We start from the raw sequence: 25,069 nt of genomic DNA on the forward strand, positions 1-25,069 counted from the left end.
TCAATTAGCCTATCAGAAGCGTCTAAAGCCATGACATAATTTTCTGGAATTTTCCAAGCTGTTTAAAGGCACAGTCAACTTAGTGTATGTAAACTTCTGACCCGCTGGAATTGTGATACAGTGAAATAATCGGTCCGTAAACAATTGTTGGAAAATGTACTTGTCATGCCCAAAGTACATGTCCTAAGCGACTTGCCAAAACTATAGTTTGTTAACAAGAAATTTGTGGAGTGGTTGAAAAACGAATTTTAATGACTCCAACCTAAGTGTATGTAAACTTCCGACTTCAACTGTATGTGATGCTAGCCACAATAAGGATTAGCCATAATAGTTGACTTTGCGGTTAGCCTTCAAAATAAAAGTATGGCATCATTCTACTATTTGTATTCATTTGCATCACTGTCAATGGCACTTATTTTGAAGGCAGACTGCAAATTCCACTATTGTGCCTAATCCTTTATTGTGGCTAGCTTCACAACCCGGTCAGGTCGAGCCTCACTAGTCAGATGAAGCTAGCTGGCTGCTTATAACGTTAGCTTTGGGCAACAGGGTTAAATTGCTTGCTAGCTATTTATTTTCATAATCCTCAGTTCATTTTCAATAAGTGAACAAGTGGAAACCTAGATAAAACTTACTCACAAGGATTCATAAGTCATTGCTAAGAATAATTTAAATGACTGCAGATTCTACTGGTCATTGTTTTCAGGCTGGTTGTATTGGTGCTAGCTAGGTACAAAGCTAAAGGTAGCTACCCCAGAAGTTGCGGTCGAGCAAATAATGCATTATTACCAACGTGGTTTTGTCAACACATCGTTTGTGACCTGTGTTTGCTCGTTTGCAGACTTTTTTTGTATAGCTTTGACAGTGTTATTGTATCTTTCTTGACCAGCAAAGACCCAAATGGCATTCCATAGTATGTATGTCGTGAAGCTAATAGCAGTGACGCTATTACTGTGTTACTCCGGTAAGGCAACATCTGAAAAATAGCGCACTTGGTTGTGTGTACCGGTGCTCGACCAGTCAGCGAAAGCCAACATCACCCACGACAGAGAGCGGTTGATTTGTTAAGGGCAATGAATTCCATTATCTTGGCTTTAATTGATTTTGCCTTTTGAGTAACTCGCTGAAATTTTCTTACTCTTTCAAATGACTGCTCGATCCACGCAGCAGACATTCTGGGCAAGGTTATGAATGCTGTGTTGCACGTGTAGCGCAAAATTTTACGTGGCATCATTACGAAATGTGCATACCTATATAACGTAGGTACGTCAGCTTTGACAACGGTTTTGCACATCAGCGTTAAACTAGACATTGGCCGATACCGATGTTGGCATTTTTGGCTAATATCTTCCGATATGTTCATCGATATATATATTTTTTAAATAATGTGCATCCCTAGTGTAACCGATATGAAATGGCTAGCTAGTTAGCGGTGATGCGCGCTAATAGCGTTTCAATCAGTGACGTCACTCGCTCTGAGACCTGAAGTAGTTGTTCCCCTTGCTCTGCAAGGGCCGCGGCTTTTGTGGCGCGATGGGTGTCAGTTTTGTGCAGAGGGTCCCTGGTTCGAGTCAGGACGAGGGGACGGACGAAAGTTAATCTGTTACACTAGTAGCCACAGTACCTAGTAGCCTAGCTAGCCTCTCCTCCCTTTACCATGGGCTTTACGCTGACCTTTTTTACAAGGAGCTCTTGTGTGCCTAATATGAAAAATGTAGGTTCACAATCAAACATTTGAGGTCATAAAGCTAGAATCCTTCATATTTCTAGGGACACTGGTGCTTGTACAATTTAAATTCCATGTCACACAGCAAAAATGGTGGCTCTGTAGAGCCCTGCCTTTACCTTGTAGCCTAGCCAACCTCTGCTCTCCTCCCTGTAATGTCAATAGGGTGTTAGTTAAACCTGGTTCACACAACACCCGGGGAATGAGTGAACTCCTTCAACATAATTTTTTGGTCTCAAATTTTGACTTACTCAAACTGACCCAATTTTTTTTATTTATTTGTAATTTTTGGTAATTTGACCTCCCTTTTTCTCCCCGATTTCATAATATCCAATCGCTATCTTGTCTCATTGCTGCAACTCCCCAATGGGCACTGGAGAGGCCATGGTCGAGTCATGCGTCCTCCGAAACTTGACCCGTCAATCCGCACTTCTTAACACCCGCCTGCTTATCCCGGAAGCCTGATGACCGAAGTCAGTCTGCAGGCGCCAGGCCCGCCACAAGGAGTCGCTAGAGCGCGATGAGCCAAGTAAAGCCCCCCCTAACCCAGACGACACTGGGCCAACTGCGATGCAGTGCCTTGGACCGCTGCTCTATTCGGGAGGTGTAACTAACCAAGTTTAACTGAAATTTGAACTTGGCCTGTCATATTTATTCACACCAAAGATGAAGAACCAGGTTATCAAATTGTGACCCTGACGTGTATTTCAACAATGGAATAGTCACGTAATTGTTTTCTCAACAACTTGTACAGCAACGATCTGGTAATGATACAGCGTTGATAACGTCAATAGAGACGTTGGTGAGATAAGACTTATGCTTTAAAATAGGTCGGTGACGATACCAGCATGAAAACACGAAGCAGACCAAACTATTTGATCCTTTAAAATCCTGCTGTATTTAAAAATGTGTGCTATATTTTATATATTTTTATATTTTGGAAAATAAATACATGGATGACAACGTTTCTTTCTAACATTAGTGCTTTTTTTCCTAAAGAAGTTAAACCCGTTTTGTTTTCTTGCCACGGTACTGTGTTTTGCAATACTGGTATCGTCCCGGCCCTACTATAAAAGATGACGATAACTAAACTGGCAGCTCGTTAGTGTGTGCGTGTGGTGTCTAAAACAATGAGGTAATGAGGATGACGAGTGTTTGAACTTCCCTCTGAGAGACACACACACACACAGACCGATAGGGTGGCGTCATCTATGGTGGTAGGTTTTGTCTCTTCTCTGATTTAAAGGCAGAGATTCTCGGTGCGTGACTCCTTGGCCTGGTTGTGAAATACCTGCTAGACTGTCTGGAGGGACTCCGTGTCCTAATATACACGCTTTCAGATTATAAAAGGACACTTGTGTGCTTGTTAGGAATGTGTGTGAGGCTGGGAGCATTTACATATAATTTTGTTCTGAGAGCAGAGTGTGTGTGTCCGTGTGTGTCGGTAGAGCCTAGACGGCAGCTGCGGTGCAGACAGCTGCTTTCCTGTCTTCCTCTATTTACAGACCAGTGACTTACATTACCACAGACCAGTCTCTCTCCTCAAATTCTTTCTCGTTCTCTCTCCTCGCTCTCGTTCTCTCTCCTCGCTCTCGTTCTCTCTCCTCGCTCTCGTTCTCTCTCCTCGCTCTCGTTCTCTCTCCTCGCTCTCGTTCTCTCTCCTCGCTCTCGTTCTCTCTCCTCGCTCTCGTTCTCTCTCCTCGCTCTCGTTCTCTCTCCTCGCTCTCGTTCTCTCTCCTCGCTCTCGTTCTCTCTCCTCGCTCTCGTTCTCTCTCCTCGCTCTCGTTCTCTCTCCTCGCTCTCGTTCTCTCTCCTCGCTCTCGTTCTCTCTCCTCGCTCTCGTTCTCTCTCCTCGCTCTCGTTCTCTCTCTCGCTCTCGTTCTCTCTCTCGCTCTCGTTCTCTCTCTCTCCTCGTTCTCTCTCTCTCCTCGTTCTCTCTCTCTCCTCGTTCTCTCTCTCTCCTCGTTCTCTCTCTCTCCTCGTTCTCTCTCTCTCCTCGTTCTCTCTCTCTCCTCGTTCTCTCTCTCTCCTCGTTCTCTCTCTCTCCTCGTTCTCTCTCTCTCCTCGTTCTCGTTCTCTCTCTCTCCTCGCTCTCGTTCTCTCTCTCTCCTCGCTCTCGTTCTCTCTCTCTCCTCGCTCTCGCTCTCCTCGTCCTCGCTCTCCTCGTCCTCGCTCTCCTCGTTCTCTCTCTCTCCTCGCTCTCCTCGTTCTCTCTCTCTCCTCTCTCCTCGCTCTCTCTCTCTCTCTCTCCTCGCTCGCTCGTTCTCTCTCTCTCTCCTCGCTCGCTCGTTCTCTCTCGCTCTCTCCTCGCTCGTTCTCTCTCTCTCTCTCCTCGCTCGTTCTCTCTCTCGCTCCTCGCTCGTTCTCTCTCTCGCTATCCTCAAACACGTCTCCAGAACTGCTCATGTTCACTAACTTGCTTAACTATCTCCTATATTGTTCTAATGATTCTACTCTTATATTCATACGTTCTGCAAGGTTCTAGAATGGATCTTCCCAGACAGTGTGTCTAGAGCCCCCCCCCCCTCCACCACAAGTGTTTTTAAACAGTCAATGTCCCCATGGGCCCAATTTAGAAGAGGGTAACAAAATAAGTGTTGCAACGATCCGATAAGGATCTGTCTGGGAGGAGAGGAGGGAAAGCGAGCCTAGAGTATTTATCTAGACAGACAGCTAAGGCTAGGAGTATATTATAAACTGCGTGGTTCGAGCCCTGAATGCTGATTGGCTGACAGCCGGGGTATATCAGACCGTACACCACGGGTATGACAAAACATTTTTTACTGCTGTAATTACGTTGGGAACCAGTTTATAATAGCAATAAGGCACCTCGGGTTTTTGGTATATGGCCAATATGCCGCTGCTAAAGACTGTATCCAGGTACTCTGCGTTGCGTTGTACATAAGAACAGCCCTTAGCAGTGGTATATTGGCCATATACCCCACCCCCTCGTGCCTTATTGCTTAATTCTAGCCGCCCAGGGGAAAGGCTGAGCTGCTACAGGGTGAAGGGAGGAGAGGGGGTGGGTCAGTCTAGGACAGCTGGTTCCTGCTGTTGTCTCGGTCAGCCTCTCCCCTTTCTCTTAAAAAAAAAAAAAATATTATATATTTTTATGGATATTTCTCTACATACTGCTCAGACATGCAAAACCCTCATGCAGCAGCATGTTATGAAATCCCCTCCTCCCCCGCGGCACCCCTCTCCTCCCCCGCGGCACCCCTCTCCTCCCCCGCGGCACCCCTCTCCTCCCCCGCGGCTCCACTCCTCTCCTCCTGCGTGAGACTAACTTTGACCTCACATAACTTGCACTGAACGGAACACTCAGCCTGGAACAACCCACCTATTCAGCCAATCACACGCTAGGGCGGGCCTCCCTCAGTGTCCTCTCTCGCTCTCTCTCTCCCCCCCACTCCCCCTTGGTCTCTCTTTCTCTCCCTCCATCCCTCGAGGCCTGCCTCCCTCTTGCTCTCTGCCAGTTTTTATTTTATTTATCTCAAACACTTTCTTTCCCCACTTCCGTAAAAACAATCTGTTCATAATTCTGGACGAGAGTCACTACATTATTTCAAACCATCCCATCTATGGAAATAATCTTTTAAGAGTTACTAGGGAAACGTCACCTCTACACCGAGCAGTGCTCCTGCCCTGTTTTTCTGTCAGGGGCACGGTCAGGGGAAGGAGCTTATTGTAACTGCAGCTAGCTTACATACGCACTCCAGCCAAGCAGTCAGGCAACAGACTGAACACACAGACTGCTGTTCCCTTGTCTCACTACCTGACCTCGATAGACGGCGCTGGTTCCAACAACAAAGGAAAGAGTTTAACTAGGAGAACATGGAAAATAGGTTATTAGCATGAGACCAGGACCCCCCCCCCCCCCCTCAATTTGGCACCTTATAGAGAATAGGGTGCAATTTGGGATGCAGACCAGAATCATTACTAGTAAGTAATAAATTGAGTTCACCAATGAAAATATTTAACTGCCCAATGTCTGGTCTCCTGGAGCAACCAGGAGGCTGTGTGTACATATGTACTGTAGGGATGTCTGTGTGAAAGGCTCCTCTGTGCCCAGGCCCTGTTGGAACTGTGATTTTTAATGGTAAGATGTAAATGGAGTGAGGCCCAGACATGCCCAGGCTTTACACACAGACAGTGCTATACACTCACAGACACAGAAACTGTAGTGTGTTCAGACCCCTAGACTTTTTTCAAATTTGTTACGCTACAGCCTTATTCTAAAATGGATTCCCACTCTTCAATCTCCACACAATAACCCATAATGACATAGCAAGAAGAGATTTGTAGAAGTTTTTTGCAAATGTGTAAAAACCGAAATATCACATTTATATAATAAGGAACGTAACAAAACATGGCAAAAGGAAACGGGTCTTGATACTTTCGGAATGCACCGTATAAAAGCAGTGTCATCGCTCTCTCGATTCAAAGATGGGGGAAAGACCAGAAATGGCATTAAAATAATCCTCTTCTCTTACCACTCAATTAGTGCCTTCACAAACTATTCATACCCCTTGACTTATTCTGTGAGTCTTTCTGGGTAACTCTCTAAGAGCTTTGCACATCTGCATTGTACAATATTGGCATATTATTCAAACTCTGAAGTTGGTTGTTGATCATGGCCTTGTGTTTGAGGTTATTGTCCTGCTGAAAGGTGAATTCCTCTGTCTTTCAGAAAGTAGACTGAAGCCATTTTCCCTCTGGGATTTTGCCTGTGCTTAGCTCCACTGCGTTTCCTTTTATCCCAATCTCCATTCCATAATTTTTTTAATCGTGTGTGTTAGTCAGTCAAAAGTTTGGACACACCTACTCATTCAAGGGTTTTTCTTTTCTTTTTACCATTTTCTACATAGTAGAATAATAGGTTAGACAAACTATGAAATAACACATTTGGAATCATGTAGTAACCAAAAAAGTGTTAAACAAATCAAAATATATTTTTATATATTATATTCTTCAAAGTAGTCACCCTTTGCCTTGATGACAGCTGTGCACACTAATTCTCTCAACCAGCTTCACCTGGAATGCTTTTCCAACAGTCTTGAAGGACTAACCACTTGCTGAGATCTTGTTGGCTGCTTTTCCTTCACTCCGCAATCCAACTCATCCCAAACCATCTCAATTGGGTTGAGGTCAGGTGATTGTGGAGGCCAGGTCATCTGATGCAGCACTCCATCACTCTCCTTCTTGGTCAAATAGTCCTTACACACCCTGGAGGTGTGTTGGGTCATTGTCCTGTTGAAAAACAAATTATAGTCCCACTAAGCGTAAACCAGATTGGATGGTGTATTGCTGCAGAATGCTGTTGTAGCCATGCTGGTTAAGTGTGCCTTGAATTTAAAAAACATCACTGACAGTGTCACCAGCAAAGCACCATCACATCACCTCCATGCTTCACGGTGGGAACCACACATGTGGAGATCATCCATTCACCTACTCTGTCTCCCACAAAGACACGGCGGTTGGAACCAAAAATCTTACATTTGGACTCATCAGACCAAATGACAGATTTTCACCGGTCTAATGTCCATTGCTTGTGTTTCTTGGCCCAATCAAGTGTCTTATTTTTATTGGCTGACCTTCATGTCTTAAAGTAATGATGGACTATTGTTTCTCTTTGCTTATTTGAGCTGTTCTTGCCATAATATGGACTTTGTTTTTTACTAAATAGTGCTATCTTCTTTATACCACCCCTACCTTGTCACAACACAACTGGTTGGCTTAAATAGAAAAATTCCACAAATTAACTTGAAATATTGCACACTTGTTAATTGAAATGCATTCCAGGTGACTACCTCATGAAGCTGGTTGAGAGAATGCCAAGAGTGTGCAAAGCTGTCATCAAGGCAAAGGGTGGCTACTTCAAAGAATCTCAAATATGAAATGTATTTTGATTTGTTTAACACTTTTTTGTTGTTGTTATTACTTGATTCCAAATGTGTTATTTCATAGTTTTGATGTCTTCACTATAATGTAGAAAATGGTAAAAATAAATGAATGAGTAGGTGTCTAAACTTTTTGACTTGTGCTGTATATACAAATGTTTGTGGACACCCCTTCAAATTAGTGCGTTTGACTATTTTGGCCACACTTTGCTGACGGGCGTGTAAAATTGAGCACACAGCCATGCAATCTCCATAGACAAACATTGGCTGTAGAATGGCCTTAATGAAGAGCTCAGTGACTTTCAACGTGGCACCGTCATAGGATGCTACCGTTCTAACAAGTCAGTTTGTCTAATTTCTGTCCTTATAGAGCTGCCCCGGTCAACTGTAAGTGCTGTTATTGCCAAGTGGAAACATCTAGGAGCAACATTGGCTCAGCCGCGAAATGGTAGGCCACACAACCTGACAGAACGGGGCTGAAGCGCGTAGCGAGTAAAAATTGTCTGTCCTCGGTTGCAACACTCACTACTGAGTTCCAAACTGCCTCTGGAAGCAACGTCAGCACAATAACTGTTTGTTGGGAGCTTCATGAAATGGGTTTTCATGGCTGAGCAGCCGTACACGAGCCTAAGATATGTGATGAATCACGTTTAACCATCTGGCAGTCCGACGGACGAATCTGGGTTTGGCGGATACCAGGATAACGCGACCTGTCCCTATGCATAGTGCCAACTGTAAAGTTTGGTGGTGGATTAATAATGGTCTGGGGCTATTTTTCATGGTTTGGGCTAGGACCCTTAATTCCAGTGAAGGGAAATCTTAACGCTACAGCATACAATGACATTCTAGATGTTTCTGTACTTCCAACTTTGTGGCAACAGTTTGGGGAAAGCATGACAATGCCCCCGTGCACAAAGCTAGGTCCATGCAGAAATGGTTTGTCAAAATCGGAGTGGAAGAAATTCACTAGCCTGTACAGAGCCCTGACTTCAACCTCATCGAACTCCTTTGGGATGCATTGGAACGCTGTCCGACCTCACTAATTCTCTTGTAGCTGAATGGAAACAAGTCCCCATAGCAATGTTCCAACATCTAGTGGAAAGCCTCCCCAGAAGAGTGGAGGCTGTTATAGCAGCAAAGGGGGGGACCAACTCCATATTAATGACTATGAATTTGGAATGAGATGTTCAACGAGCAGGTGTCCACATACTTTTAGTCATGTAGTGTGCTTCTAAATCTGGTTCATCACTTGGATAGTGGAAGAAATGTGAGTAAAGCTGGAAGTAGAGGCTAAAGTAGCTAATTATCTTCAGCGAGCTAGTTGCACACACCCTGTCTTCTCTGGCCGTTAGGAACCTCAGGGGGCCCCCAGAATAGAACCCTGTCTTCTCTGGCCGGTAGGAACCTCAGGGGGGAGCCCTCAGAATAGAACCCTGTCTTCTCTGGCCGGTAGGAACCTCAGGGGGGAGCCCTCAGAATAGAACCCTGTCTTCTCTGGCCGGTAGGAACCTCAGGGGGGAGCCCTCAGAATAGAACCCTGTCTTCTCTGGCCGGTAGGAACCTCAGGGGGGAGCCCTCAGAATAGAACCCTGTCTTCTCTGGCCGGTAGGAACCTCAGGGGGGAGCCCTCAGAATAGAACCCTGTCTTCTCTGGCCGGTAGGAACCTCAGGGGGGAGCCCTCAGAATAGAACCCTGTCTTCTCTGGCCGGTAGGAACCTCAGGGGGGAGCCCTCAGAATAGAACCCTGTCTTCTCTGGCCGGTAGGAACCTCAGGGGGGAGCCCTCAGAATAGAACCCTGTCTTCTCTGGCCGGTAGGAACCTCAGGGGGGAGCCCTCAGAATAGAACCCTGTCTTCTCTGGCCGGTAGGAACCTCAGGGGGGAGCCCTCAGAATAGAACCCTGTCTTCTCTGGCCGGTAGGAACCTCAGGGGGGAGCCCTCAGAATAGAACCCTGTCTTCTCTGGCCGGTAGGAACCTCAGGGGGGAGCCCTCAGAATAGAACCCTGTCTTCTCTGGCCGGTAGGAACCTCAGGGGGGAGCCCTCAGAATAGAACCCTGTCTTCTCTGGCCGGTAGGAACCTCAGGGGGGAGCCCTCAGAATAGAACCCTGTCTTCTCTGGCCGGTAGGAACCTCAGGGGGGAGCCCTCAGAATAGAACCCTGTCTTCTCTGGCCGGTAGGAACCTCAGGGGGGAGCCCTCAGAATAGAACCCTGTCTTCTCTGGCCGGTAGGAACCTCCGGGGGGAGCCCCCCCCCCCTGAGGGTTTTGTACCAAAACGCAGTGACGCTGTCTGTGATACAACTTCACATTTGCTGTTAGTGTTGTTTGGGCTAATAGCCTACATCACCCATTTCACGTACGCAGTCTGCATTCCATTCCAGGACATGAGGGTCGGCCCGTACATAATGTGTAAGCTTTAACAAATAGTTTGTGCCGCACTGTGAGGGTATGACCTGGTGCCATTATTACAAATACGTTGGATGACACGAAAGCACACTCGGCGTACTGGCATCCTCATTTCTAACCGTCTCCGGCGCCCAGGGGTAGGAGTGCAGAAATTCAGGGTCGTCCACCCGCGTCACACGCGCACACACAGCTCCCTTCGTCCTCCCCCGGGTCACTTCCTCTCCTTCACTGCGCTGCTTCCTGTAGCCTGATGACTCGTGTGTGTGTGTCGTCACTAGCGAGTAGCATCACATGATACATTCTTCACCAGATGAGATTCCTCCAGACAGGAATCATTCCTTTAGTTTCTACATCCGTTATAGAAATAATTCTGTACTCCCAATCCAATATCCCCTGGTTTCGTGTGTGTGTGTGTGTGTGTGTGTGCGCGCTGTGGTGTGGTGTGTGTGTGTGGTGTGCTTACTGTAAAGCATGTCATCATCCCTTCCACCTACTCGTGCTTACTACAGTCATTTAGAATAGTCGTTTTAAAGAGTCCTTGTTACGGCGGAAACTGACTCAACCCACGAATGCCTGGCCATCCGGTCTTCTTCGGTCAGCTGTTTGTTCCAAAAATAACAAAAACTAATGACTGTTCATTTATTTCATCCATAGTCGTGGACTCAGGGCTGACCACATTTAGTCCACTGGTCCGTTGTTTGGTCCATAGGGTGTTGGTCGACCGAGGTTTTATATTATTGAGCAGTAGCAAAAAAACAAACAGCTAATCATGGTGTACAAGACACCTGTCTGAGTGGACTGATGCGTTGTGGAGGCGTGGGGATGGCACAGTCCATCACTCTTAAAACGTGCAACTGAAATTGTATATGGTTATATTATGTAAGAACAATGGTGCAAATACAAATTCTCCTGTGTTGGATCGTGGTCGCTGTCCGCGGTTCTGAAACGCATCAGTGCGCTGTTGAATTGGCGCCTTTTCCTAGACAATGCGGTGCGTTCGGGAAAGTATTCAGACCCCTTGATGATTTCCACATTTTATAGTATTTCTCACGGTCAAGTAAAAAGTGCATTTCCCTGTCGTGCAGTGACCACATAGACGCTCCTCTTTGGGTAGCCATGTCTTTTTGTGTTTCCCTTTTCTCTGTAGCCAATTTTGGTGGGTGACGAGCCTGTTTTTGGTCAGGATCTGTCTCTGTTTTGTATCTGACAGAGTAGAGATTCTTCCAATTTGAATAGTCTTTTGAGGCCAAATAGCAATTTGTTTATTCTGAGTTTTTATCAAATAGGTGGTTTTTATTTCTGTAAGAATTTGATTTCCCGGTGTGTTTGGATGATCGGTCTCTCCTGTGGTGAAATACTTTACTGTAATTGTTCCGTGCTATATCCTACAGGCCTCTATATCCTACAGGCCTCTATATCCTAAAGGTGTATGTCCTTATGTTTGTTGTTTCAGTGCAGTTTGAACTTGCAAGAGTGTGTGACACCTGTGTGATTTGTGTGTGCAATAAATGTATTAAAAAAATCCTGGTTAATGATGTCTAGAGGAAGAGTGGAAGCCTCTGGCTAACTCCCTCTTTCTGTGGTACTTTTACCTCACTGTAATTCTGCGTCATAGCCTTCAGAGGCCTACCTCTGTCTCAGGGTCTAACTCTCTCTCTCTCTGTCTCTGTCTGTGTTTCAGAAGGTGGTAGAAGAGGATGGCGAGGTGAGGAGATCGTCTCCTCCAGAGTCTCTAGTGTCTCTTAACAGTAAACTAGCCGACAACGACGCAGCGGCCAAGGTACGACACACAGGAAGCGGCGTTCTGCTCACGCTGCCGACGTAGCTAGTTGCATTGACGACCCTGACCACTCCCCCTATTGTTCCTCTGTATACCAAAACTTTTGTGCTTTTTTTTGTTTGTTTGTACTAGAACATGAAAATGGTTTGCTAGAATGTGTTACTTTCGCTACTTCTGTCAAATGTGTCTGGCGTCTTCTACCGAGTTGAGAGAGAATCAATTCTGTCGATCAGCACAGCCGATGGCACCGTGTCTGCTCCACGTACCCACTGTAGTCTGTCCTGAGGAGCCACTGAACTCACTGGGAGTCTGGACTGTATCATGTTAGCTCCCCTCTCATACTGAGTCTAGTCTGTCCTGAGGAACCACTGAACTCACTGGGAGTCCGCCACTCATGCTGCATAGAAGTTAACACGCTTCAATAATGCAACACGGCATGTCAAAGTTGAAATTTCGAATTACTGTTCGCAAAACAATGTCCGTTACAGGCTAGAACACTTTAGAATGCAAGAAGATACCGGTAGCTTCCAGCTTTGTAGGCTAACTTTCCTTGCTAGCTTAGTGCTGAAGCTAGGGTCAGTTCACTACCCTAGTACCTTGTTTGTGATATGCAAACCATAACGAAAGATATTTCTGATTGTCACACAACTCTATCCATTCTCTTTGTCTCCCCCCAGTCAAGATCATCTTTGCTCGAGCCTCGATCTGACTGTGTGTGAATGACGTCATGGGTCTTAAAGAGAGCGCGCGCACACACTTTATAAAATAAGAGATTTCTTCTATGCAAATGTTGTTGATCAGTACAGAATTTCCCAAATGGAAGGGAAACCGATTGTCATCTGTAGCTCCATGAAATCAGCCAAAACAAGCTCAATAACTCAATGCATGCACACACTCCTATTGAATGTACGTTAGCCTGTATTGTGAAATAGGTCTAGGCTACATCTTGGTTCATCAATAGACGAGAGATTTTACCAATCAAACTTGTTTGGTTGCATACACGTCTGTAGCACATCTTATTGTGGGTGTAGGGACATGATTACCATTAAGTAGTTAGATTGGAGGGGTTGGGGGAAAACAAAGTCAAATTGATTGTTTTTAAATTAATGAATACATTCAAATACCATGATATCTAACTCAAAAGATCTGTCTGGATTAAGGACCTTTCTGTGACTAATAGAACGTGCCTCGTTTTATATATATATATATATATCCTCGTTTTATATATATATATTTTTTGTTGCTGTGGAATTGTTTTGGTGTTCAGTATCGTGATACTAAACCTGGTATCGGTGTCAAAGTTCTGGTATCGTGACAACACTACCACTAACCTTACTCCAACCCCCTTCACCTGAATCCTCACTCCTAACCACGTAACCTGACGCACTGGGTGCATCAGGTCCTGACGCACTCCCCTGTTGAAATGGCATGCTTCATCCACCACTCCTCTCAAGCATTTAAAGGCCGTGCTCACTCTTCACATCACCCTCCCCTAAAAGCACACAATTATAGCTACAAACATGGACGTTCAGATATTATGCATCTACTGATCTCTGTTATATCGAGATGCAATGAAGACTCAGTATATTAAAGGGTTTATTATTGTGTTTGCAGGTTCAAGCCCAGGCTACTCTGGTGTTCCCCCACATCAAGGAAGAACCCAGTCACCCCAGGTATGTTAATCTTTACTACCCCCTAACCCTTTATCCTCTGTCTTCTACCCCCTGCCACAACGTTCTATCCCTCCCATGGTCCACCCCCGGGCACCCCAGGTTTGTTTGCTTATCCCACAATGGAGTGTAATACTTATCCCACAATGGAGTGTAATACTTATCCCGCAATGGAGTGTAATACTTATCCCGCAATGGAGTGTAATACTTATCCCGCAATGGAGTGTAATACTTATCCCGCAATGGAGTGTAATACTTATCCCGCAATGGAGTGTAATACTTATCCCGCAATGGAGTGTAATACTTATCCCGCAATGGAGTGTAATACTTATCCCGCAATGGAGTGTAATACTTATCCCGCAATGGAGTGTAATACTTATCCCGCAATGGAGTGTAATACTTATCCCGCAATGGAGTGTAATACTTATTCCGCAATGGAGTCTAATCTTCTGGGGACTGGCTAGCTATGTTTCTTCCTCGTTGGAAGACCTTGCCCTTGACAATCCATGCCAAGTAACTTTCCAAGCAACTTCCTAGGGAGTGTTGGTGTAGCAGTGCTGAAACCCCTGCTCTGCTTCCTACCCTGCCTCCTAGTTGGACCGACTGTTGCATGTGTCAGTGTGAAGTTGTGGTCTACCGCTCATTCATCTGGTACAGATGAAGGCTGAGATTAGCTGGATTACAGGAGGCAGGGCAGCACGTGACATGGTAGACACAGGCAGGTTAGACTACGGGATTACAACTGACCCCTCATTGGGACACCAGACCAGGGCTGGTCAATGGTTTTTACGAAGGTTTGCTACTAAAGTGCAATGTTAAAAACGTGTGTTTTCATGTAACAGGAGTGAGTCCCTGTAACATGTCCTATAGTATAGAAACAGTCATTTGGTTTTGGGAAAACTGCTTGTAATCTAACAATGAAGTCAAAATTACATTACTAAGTGACGGTGCTCTCCGTCTATTTACGACCAGTGCTGTCAGAGTATTCATACCTCTTGGTTTATTTCACATTGTGTTACAGCCTGAATTCAAAATTGATTAAAATATATTTTAAAAATTATACACACATTAACCCATAATAACAAAGTGAACCTGTTTTTAGACATTTTTGGCAATTTATCTACTTTACATAAGTATTCACATCCCTGAGTCACTACTTTGTAGAAGCACTTTTGGCGGTGATTACATCTTTGAGTCGTCTTGGGTATGTCTTATCCGCTTTACACATCTGGATTTGGGGATTTTCTCCCATTCCTTGCAGATTTTCTCAAGCTCTGTTAAATTAGACGAGGGAGTGGCGGTGAATGGCAATCTTCAAGTCTTTCCACAGATTTTCAATGGGATTCACGTCTGGGCTTTGGCTGGGCCTCTCAAGGACTTTCACATTCTTGTTCTGAAGCCATTCCAGTATTACTTTGGCTGTATGCTTGGGGTCATTGCCCTGTTGGAATGTAAATCTTTGCCCCAGTCTAAGGTCGTTTGCACTCTAAAGCAGGTTCTCATCAAGAATTAACCTGTATTTGGGCTCCATTCATTGTTCCCTCTATCCTTACCAGTTTCCCTGAAGCTGAAAAGCATCCCCATAGCATGATGCTGCCACCACCATGCTTCACGGTAGGGATGGTGTTAGATGGGTGATGTGCTGTGCCTGGTTTTCTCCAGACATAGTGCTTTGCATTCAGGCCAAATAGTTACATTTTTGTTTCATCAGACCACAGAATATTTTGCCTTTTATGATCTGTCTTTCACGTGCCTTTTTGCAAACTCCATGCCTGCTGTCGTGCCTTTTTCTCAAGAGTGGCTTCCGTCTGGCCACTCTTCCATAAAGCCCAGATTGGTGAAGTGCTGTAGAGAGACATATTTAATCCATTTTGAATTCAGGCTGTCACACAACAACATTTTGAATAAGTCAAGGGGTATGAATACTTTCTGAAGGCACTGTACGTATGATAACCATGTGTCTGTCTCTCTCTCTTGGTCTGTCTCTTTGTCTGTCTATGTATGATAAGGTAAATGTTCTGATCTGTCTCCCTGTCGAGTGCGCTCTCAATTCAATTCAAAGGTCTTTATTGATATGGGAAACATGTTTACATTGCCAAAGCAGGTGAAATAGATAATCAATCAAAGTGAAACAGTAAACATTACACTCACAAAAGTTCCAAAGGAATAGAGAGATTTCAAATGTCATGTCTATATACAGTGGTGTAACCATGTGAAAGTACAAAAGGGAAAATAAATCAACAAAAATATGTGTTGTATTTACAATGGTGTTTGTTCTTCACTGGTTGCCCTTTTCTTGTGGCAACAAGTCACAAATCTTGCTGCTGTGATGGCACACTGTGGTATTTCACCCAATGGATATGGGAGTTTATCAAAATTGGATTTGTTTTAGAATCATTCAAATCATAGGCTCCCGAGTGGCGCAGCGGTTTAAGGCACTGCATCTCAGTGCTAGAGGCGTCACTACAGACCCTGGTTCGATCCCGGGCTGTATCACAACCTGCCGTGATCGGGAGTGCCATAGGGCGGCTCAGCGTCGTCCCGGTAAGGGGAGGGTTTGGCCGGAGTAGGCCGTCATTGTAAATAAGAATTTGTTCTTAACTGACTGGCCTAGTAAAATAAAAAAATGTGGGTCTGTGTAATCTGAGGGAAATATGTGTCTCTAATGTGGTCATACATTTGGCAGGAGGTTAGGAAGTGTAGCTCAGTTTCCACCTCATTTTGTGGGCAGTGTGCACATAGGCAGACCTGGCTCTCAAGAGAAGACAGGCTATTGCGGCCTTTCTCAATAGAAAGTCTATGCTCATGGAGTCTGTACATAGTCAAAGCTTTTCTTAAGTTTGGGTCAGTCACAGTGGTCAGGTATTTAGCCACTGTGTACTCTCTGTTTAGGGCCAAATAGCATTCTAGTTTGCTCAGTTTTTTTTGTTAATTCTTTCCTTTGTGTCAAGTAATTATCTTTTTGAGTTCTCATGATTTAGTTGGGTCTAATTGTGTTGCTGTCCTGGGGCTCTGTGGGGTCTGTTTGTGTTTGTGAACAGAGCCCCAGGACCAGCTTGCTTAGGGGACCTCTCCAGGTTCATCTCTCTGTAGGTGATGGCTTTGTTATGGAAGGTTTGGGAATCTCTTCCTTTTAGGTGGTTGTATAATTTACCGGGTCTTTTCTGGATTTTGATAGTCAGCTGGTATGATCCTAATTCTGCTCTGCATCCATTATTTGGTGTTTTACGTTTTACACGGAGGATAATTTTTCAGAATTCTGCATACAGTCTCTCAATTTGGGTGCTTGTCCCATTTTGTGAATTCTTGGTTGGTGAGAAATTGGTTCTATATCTGATTCAAGTATTTTTAGCCAAATCCTAATTGCTATGTCTTTTTCTTTCTCGCTCTTTGCGCTCTCGCTGTCTAGTTACTACCTGTATACGTATGATAACCATAGTTACCACTCTCCCCCTCTAGTTACTACCTGTATACGTATGATAACCATAGTTACCACTCTCCCCCTCTCTAGTTACTGCCTGTATACAGTGCCTTCGGAAAGTATTCAGACCCCTTGACTTTACGTTACAGCCTTATTCTAAAATGGCTTAAATAAAACATTTTCCTCAGCAATCGACACAATACCCCATAATTACGAAGCAAAAACACATTTTGGGAAAAAAATTAAAATGGATAAATACAAAAACATTCCTTATTGACATAAGTATTCAGATTCTTTGCTATGAACCTTGAAATTGAGCTCAGGTGCATCCTGTTTCCATTGATCCTCCTTGATGTCTCTACAACTTCATTGGAGTCCATGTGGTAAATTCAATTAATTGAACATGATTTGGAAAGGCCTGTCTATATAAGGTCCCACTTTTGACAGTGCATGTCAGAGCAAAAACCAAGCCATGAGGTCGAAGTAATTGTCCGCAGAGCTCCGAGACAGGATTGTGTCAAGGCACAGATCCGGGGAAGGGTACCATTTAAAAAATTCTGCAGCATTGAAGGTCCCCAAGAACAGTGGCCACCATCATTCTTAAATGGAAGAAGTTTGGAACCACCAAGGCTTTTCCTAGAGCTGGCTGCCCGGTTAAACTGAGCAGTCGGGGGAGAAGGGCCTTGGTCATGGAGGTGACCAAGAACCCGATGGTCACTCTGACAGAGCTCTAGAGGTTCCTCTGTGGAGATGGGAGAATCTTCCAAAAGGTCAACCATCTCTGAAGCACTCCACCAATCAGGCCATTATGGTAGAGTGGCCAGATGGAAGCTACTCCTCAGTAAAAGGCACATGACAGCCCACTTGGAGTTTGACAAAAGGCGCATAAAGGACTCTCAGACCATGATAAACAAGATTCTCTGGTCTGATGAACCAAGATTGAACTCTTTGGCCTGAATGCCAAGCGTCACGACTGGAGGAAACCTGGCACCATGCCTATGGTGAAGCATGGTGGTGGCCACATCATGCTGTGGGGATGTTTTTCAGCGGCAGGGACTGGGAGACAAGTCAGGATTAAGAGAAAGATGAACGGAGCAAAGTACAGAGATACTTGATGAAAACCTGCTCCAGAGCTCTCAGGACCTCAAACTGGGGCGAAGGTTCACCCTTCTAATAGGTCAACGAACCTAAGCACACAGCTTAGACAACGTAGGAGTGGCTTCGGGACAAGTCTCAATGTCCTTGAGTGGCCCAGCCAGAGCCCGGACTTGAACCCAATCTAACATCTCTGGAGAGACCTGAAAATAGCTGTGCAGCGACGCTCCCTATCCAACCTGACAGAGGATCTGCAGAGAAGAATGGGAGAAACTCCCTAAATACAGGTGTGCCAAGCTTGTAGCGCCATACCCAAAAAGACCCAAGGCTGTAATCGCTGCCAAAGGTGCTTCAACAAAGTACTGAGATTTTATCTGTAATACATTTGCAAACATTTCTACACCTGTTTTTGCTTTGTCATGATGGGATATTGTGTGTAGATTGAGGGGGGGGGGAACGAGTTAATACATTTTAGAATAAGGCTGTAACGTAACGATGTGGAGAAAGTCAAGGTGTCTGAATACTTTCCGAGTGCACTGTACATATGATAACCATGTCTCTCTCTCCTCTCTCTCTAGTTACAACCTGTATACACATAACCATGTGTCTCTCTCCTCCTCTCTCTCTCTAGTTACAACCTGTATACATATCACCATGTCTCTCTCTCCTCTCTCTCTCTAGTTACAACCTGTATACATATCACCATGTCTCTCTCTCCTCTCTCTCTGTAGTTACAACCTGTATACATATCACCATGTCTCTCTCTCTCTCTAGTTACAACCTGTATACATATAACCATGTCTCTCTCCTCCCCTTCTCTCTCTCTGTAGTTACAACCTGTATACATATGATAAGATGGTGGCTCCTAATGTGTCTCTGAGGGATCAGCCAGAGGTCAGCTCTGAGGTTCTGGGGGTGCTGCTCAAACACCACTACAGTAGGAGACTGGCCCACGGCCACCAAGACACTGCTATGGGTCAGTACCACACACACACACGTAAGTTATGTTCTTCTATCCTCGTGGGGACCTATTATCCTTTCAAAATCATGTTTTCCGTAACCCTAACAACTAACCCCTTACCCTAATTATAAACTTATCCCTAAACTTAACTAACCCCTTACCCTAATCATAAACGTATCCCTAAACCTAACAACTAACCCCTTACCCTAATTATAAACGTATCCCTAAACCTAACAACTTACCCTAATTATAAACTTATCCCTAACCCGAAACCTAAACCCCTAAGCTTAAAATAGCCTATGTCCTCATGGAGATTTGGGAAATGTCCCCACGAGGGAGAATTTTCCTTGTTTTACTATCCTTGTGGAGACTTTTGGTTTTAAGTCCCCACGGAGACAGAAGAGCCTGCGTGTGCACGCTGCTGCTGTTTCCCAGTCTGACCTTGATGTGTTGAGTAAGACACAGCTGAGCTTGTGTGGTGTGTGGCCTAAAACTTTTTGTTTTTGTTTACCGGTCACTTTTTTTGCGTTAATTACACCAGAAAACACAACAAAATGGATGAGCATGCTTAATGTTTATAAAAAAAAGAAGAAAAAAAAAGCAATGTATTTCTGTTAATCAGTAATGTGATATATTGGTCAATTTTAATTGTATATTTTTTTACAAAAAATATCACAGATGAGACAAAGTTCAGCTGCCCCTTTAAGGTTACCTTGGTAACAGAGCCACTTGAGTCACCTCCTGTGAGAATCTGACTAGCTGAGAGATGTTTCTTCTCTTCGCTAGTAGTGGAAGAAAAAACTCAAGCATTTGAAAAGCAACTGAATTTGTGAATTAAACAATGTAAATATCAAAGAAACATGAGCCATAGTCTCACTTTAGTAGTTAAACCAACTTGTATGCCTGTGCGCATTGCTAATAAAATACATCTTTAAGCACTTCACACAGTGCACACAGCAGCCCAGCCAGGCAGTGTTGCTTGGATAGCTATAACGTTAGGATTCATATTGCTTTGTGTATTACCAGATATGAAACAAAATGGCAGAAATACTTTTGAAAACAGCTACTGTAGCATTTATTTAGCTATAAATCACTTTTCGCACATGTGCCCGTACTTGACTTTTTGGCTATTTTGATGAACTGCTTGCACTGTTGAGCCCCGAGTGTGACCACCCACCAACGTGGCTGGTGAGTTAGACATTCTTACCCCCAATACCTAAATGTACCTGCATTTGGCCCGTAGCGGGTGTTCATTTTAAGGCCGTGTGTGTGAGTTCTCTCCATCCATGTGGGTGGTTGTGTATTTGTGATCTTAGTTACCCATGCATGTGTGTAGGTTGACTGCCGTGGGTGTGGGTTGACTGTACTGCTTCTCTCTCAACCTCTCCTTCCTCAACCTCTCAACCTCTCCTTCCTCAACCTCTCAACCTCTCCTTCCTCCCCCTCTCAATCTCTCCTTCCTCCCCCTCAACCTCTCCTTCCTCCCCCTCTCAACCTCTCCTTCCTCCCCCTCTCAACCTCTCCTTCCTCCCCCTCTCGCTCCTCAGATCTCCATGCCTCTCCCCCTGCTCCTCCCGTTGTCAATGACGCCAAGTCTCAGCAGCGCGTTGTTCCTACTGCCGACCGGGACCGCCAGCAGCCAGTTTCCATGGAGACCATCCCCGGCAACAAGAGTTCTTCTGCTGTAGCGATGACCACGTCGGTAGCGGCGCTGGGGAGTAAAGATGTCCTGTCTTCTGTCTGTGAGGACGACAAGGAAAGGATCGTAGTGGAGATCGTTCAGATGTATAGCAGACAGCAGGAGAAGCTGCATTCCACCCTGCACAACCAGCTGCAGCTAGAGATGGTGAGACACTACAGACAACTAGAGATGGTCAACTCCAGCCAGAAAAATGGCATCAGCCACGGTCAATAGCGTAGATCAGTGTTTACCAATCCCCCACCTCCCCCGGACTGCTCTAATTTGTTCCTGTCCAGCACTAACACTCCATGTCAGCTGGTTGTCTTTAAATTTTGAATCACCTCATTTAATTGATTTCAACATATTACATTAGTAATCATTCCTGATTTTATAGTGTACCGTTTAGCTGAACTTTGAATTGCTCCAGTTACTGAACAACAAACATAAACCATAAGGGGTATCAATCAGGAAATGGATCTGATCATCCTGTGTGTCTCTGTGTGTAGGAGTTGGAGGCGCTGCGTGGAGGCGAGGCTGTCAGGCTGCAGCAGCTGGCAGCAGAGCAGTGTGAGCTGCAGAGTGAGCTGGAGGCGGTGCACACTGAGCATGCCCACAGGCTGGGGCAGGTGAGGGAGGAACAGAGGGAGTTGGAGCACAGACTGGAACAGCTGAGGCAGCAGAGCTGTGTGTGTGACAACACACACCAGGAGGAACGCTATGCTAACCAGGTAGGATCGCTATGCTAACCAGGGGTAGGAACGCTATGCTAACCAGGGGTAGGAACGCTATGCTAACCAGGGGTAGGAACGCTATGCTAACCAGGGGTAGGAACGCTATGCTAACCAGGGGTAGGAACGCTATGCTAACCAGGGGTAGGAACGCTATGCTAACCAGGGGTAGGAACGCTATGCTAACCAGGGGTAGGATCGCTATGCTAACCAGGGGTAGGATCGCTATGCTAACCAGGGGTAGGATCGCTATGCTAACCAGGTAGGCTTGAACCAACAGTCCAAACATGTAGTGCATTCGGAAAGTATTCAGACCCATTCACTTTTTCCACATTTTGTTACTTCACAGCCTTATTCTAAAATGTATTAAAACAAAATTTTCCATCAGTCTACACACAACACCCTAAAATGACAAAGCGAGAAGTGTTTATTTTTTATTATTATTTGCAAATGTATTTAAAAAAACAACACCTTATTTACATAACTATTCAGACCCTTTGCAATGAGACTCTAAATTGAGCTCAGGTGCATCCTAATTCCATTGGTCATTCTTGATGTTTCTACAGCTTGATTGGAGTCCATGTGTGGTAAATTCAATTGATAGGACATGATTTGGAAAGGCGCACACACCTGGTCCCACTTTTTTGATTTTATTTAACTATTCTTATCTACGGCCAAACCCGGACGACACTGGGCCAATTGTGCTCTGACAGTGCATGTCAGAGCAAACACCAAGCAATGAAATCGAAGGAATTGTTCATATAGCTCTGAGACAGGATTGTGTCGGCATAGATCTGGGGAAGGGTACCAAAATATTTCTGCAGCATTGATGGTCCCCAAGAACACAGTGGTCTCCATCATTCTTAAATGGCACCACCTAGACTTCCTAGAGCTGGCCGCCCGGCCAAACTGAGCAATAGGGGGAGAAGGGCCTTGGTCAGGGAGGTGACCAAGAGTTTCTCTGTGGAGATGGGAAAACCTTCTAGAAGGACAACCATCTCTGCATCACTCCACCAGTCAGGCCTTTATGGTAGAGGGGCCAGATGGAAGCCACTCCTCAGCGGAAGGGACTGGGAGACTAGTCAGGATCGGGGGAAAGCGGCTCGAGGGAAAGAAACAGAGCAAAATACAGAGATCCTTGATGAAAACCTGCTCCAGAGTGCTCAGGACCTCCGACTGGGGCGAACATTCACCTTCCAACAGGACAACAACCCTAAGCACACAGCCAAGACAGCATACCACTGCTGACTTTCTTCTGAAGCTAAGCAGGGTTGGTCCTGGTCAGTCCCTGGATGGGAGACCAGATGCTTCTGAAGCTAAGCAGGGTTGGTCCTGGTCAGTCCCTGGATGGGAGACCAGATGCTGCTGGAAGTGGTGTTGGAGGGCCAGTACGAGGCACTCTTTCCTCTGGTCTAAAAAATATCCCAATACCCCAGGGCAGTGATTGGGGACACTGCCCTGTGTAGGGTGCCGTCTTTCGGATGGGACGTTAAACGGGTGTCCTGACTCTCTGAGGTCATTAAAGATCCCATGGCACTTATCGTAAGAGTAGGGGTGTTAACCCCGGTGTCCTGGCTAAATTCCCAATCTGGCCCTCAAACCATCATGGCTACCTAATCATCCCCAGCTTACAATTGGCTCATTCATCCCCCTCTCCCCTGTAACTATTCCCCAGGTCGTTGCTGTAAATGAGAACGTGTTCTCAGTCAATTTACCTGGTAAAATAACGGATACATAAAAAAATAAAAAAAAACATTTAAAAAGACAACGCAGGAGTGACTTCGGGACAAGTCTCAATGTCCTTGAGTGGCCCAGCCAGAGCCCCGACTTAAACCCGATCAAATCAATCTAATGTATTTATAAAGCCCTTCTTACATCTGCAGATGTCACAAAGTGCTGTACAGAAACAGTCTAAAACCCCAAACAGCAAGCAATGCAGGTGTAGAAGCATGGTGGCTAGGAAAAACTCCCTAGAAAGGCCTGAACCTAGGAAGTAACCTAGAGAGGAACCAGGATCTGAGGGGTGGTCAGTCCTCTTCTGGCTGTGCCGGGTGGAGACTAACAGAACATGGCCAAGATGTTCAAACGTTCATAGATGACCAGCAGGGTCTGATGATGATGATGATGATGATATTCACAGTGGTTGTAGAGGGTGCAACAGGTCAGTACCTCAGGAGTAAATGTCAGTTGGCTTTTCATAGCCGATCATTCAGAGTATCTCTACCGCTCCTACTGTCTCTAGAGATTTGAATTCAGCAGATCTGGGACAAGGTAGCTTGTTTGGTGAACAGGTCAGGGTTCCATAGCTGCAGGCAAACAGTTGATACTGGAGCAGCAGCACGACCAGGTGGACAGCAAGGAGTCTTAAGGCCAGGTAGTCCTGAGGCATGGTCCTAGGGCTCAGGTCGAGAGAGAGGGAGAGATGCGACCTGACAGCTTGAGAGGATCTGCAGAAAAGAAAGGGAGAAACTCCCCAAATACAGGTGTGCCAAGCTTGTACTGTCATACGCAAGAAGATTCAAGGCTGTAATTGTTGCCAAAGGTGCTTCAACAAAGTACTGAGTTAAAGGGTCTGAATACTTAGGTAAATGGTACTGAGCTTGTCTGATGCTTTAAGCAAGCTGTTGGATTAAATAATTAAGACACAGACCGCTGCGCCACTCGGGAGAACCCTAAGGCACCGCAGTGCTTGAGGCGTCACTACAGACCCGTGTTCGATCCCAGGCTGTGTCACAGCCGGCCGTGACTGGGAGATCCATGAGGCGGCGCACAATTGGCCCAGCGTCGTCTGAGTTAGGGGAGGGATTTCCTTGTCCCATCGTGCTCTAGCGACTCCTTGTGGTGCGCTGGGCACCTGCAAGCTGACTTCTGTCGCCAGCTGGACGGTGTTTCCTCCGACACATTGGTGCGGCTGGCTTCCGGCTTAAGCGAGCTGTGTGTCAAGAAGCAGTGCGTATTGGCAAGGTTGTGTTGCGGAGGAGGCATGGCTCTAGACCTTCGCCTCTCCCGAGTCCGTAGGGGAGTTGCAGCGATGAGTCAAGACTGTAACTACCAATTGGGGAGAAAAATATGTATTTGTTTTAAGAGGCACATGAGTCGAGGTTGCCCAACCAGAAGAAAAAAAGAGCTGGACATTTTTTTTAATACTTTGAGGAACTATTGTCACTCAATGGATTCTAAAAACAGACTTTGTTTACTTGCTGTTTACGGTGAAGAGAAATTACTTTGGAAAGCTCCACAGCTCATTAGTGGTGGTGAGTTAAGACGATCAGAAATACTATCAGACATCCCCAAATGGGTACATGGACAGGTAGCCAAAAGGCCTATATTCTTCTATGCGTAATCAGGTTCACGTCCGTACTCAACATTGGCAGGAGCGCTCCAAACAAAAGACAATGAATAAATTGACAAACATGTCCACTCCGACAATGAGAACAGTAAACGACTGTAATAATAATATTCTGAATGCATTAACAGAAATTACCATAATCAAACACTGTAGATGAGAAATTATGGAAATTAATGGTGAATGTAGGCTACTACTGGTGATATACACTACCGTTGAAAAGTTTGGAGTCACTTAGAAATGTCCTTGTTTTTGAAAGAAAAGCAAATTATGTCCATTTTTTAAAATAACATCAAATTGATCAGAAATACAGTGTAGACATTGTTAATGTTGTAAATGACTATTGTAGCTG

At 45.3% G+C, this 25,069-nt stretch overlaps 1 protein-coding gene across 3 annotated transcripts in view; it reads left to right on the forward strand.

Moving 5' to 3' along the window:
• LOC139550192 (ski-like protein) overlaps window positions 1-25,069 on the forward strand; it is a 46,409-nt gene that overhangs the window by 15,340 nt on the left and 6,000 nt on the right. For 2 of the 3 annotated variants that reach the window (XM_071360897.1, XM_071360898.1), the window contains exons 3-7: window positions 11,717-11,815; window positions 13,430-13,488; window positions 18,832-18,998; window positions 20,510-20,808; window positions 21,150-21,371. In XM_071360897.1, the coding sequence (XP_071216998.1) occupies window positions 11,717-11,815; window positions 13,430-13,488; window positions 18,832-18,998; window positions 20,510-20,808; window positions 21,150-21,371 (846 nt within the window). The remainder of the gene's footprint in view (window positions 1-11,716; window positions 11,816-13,429; window positions 13,489-18,831; window positions 18,999-20,509; window positions 20,809-21,149; window positions 21,372-25,069) is intronic. The other variant, XM_071360899.1, reaches the window with a different exon arrangement.

This window comes from Salvelinus alpinus, chromosome 23, assembly GCF_045679555.1.
Source record: "Salvelinus alpinus chromosome 23, SLU_Salpinus.1, whole genome shotgun sequence".
Classification (NCBI taxonomy): Eukaryota; Metazoa; Chordata; class Actinopteri; order Salmoniformes; family Salmonidae; genus Salvelinus; species Salvelinus alpinus.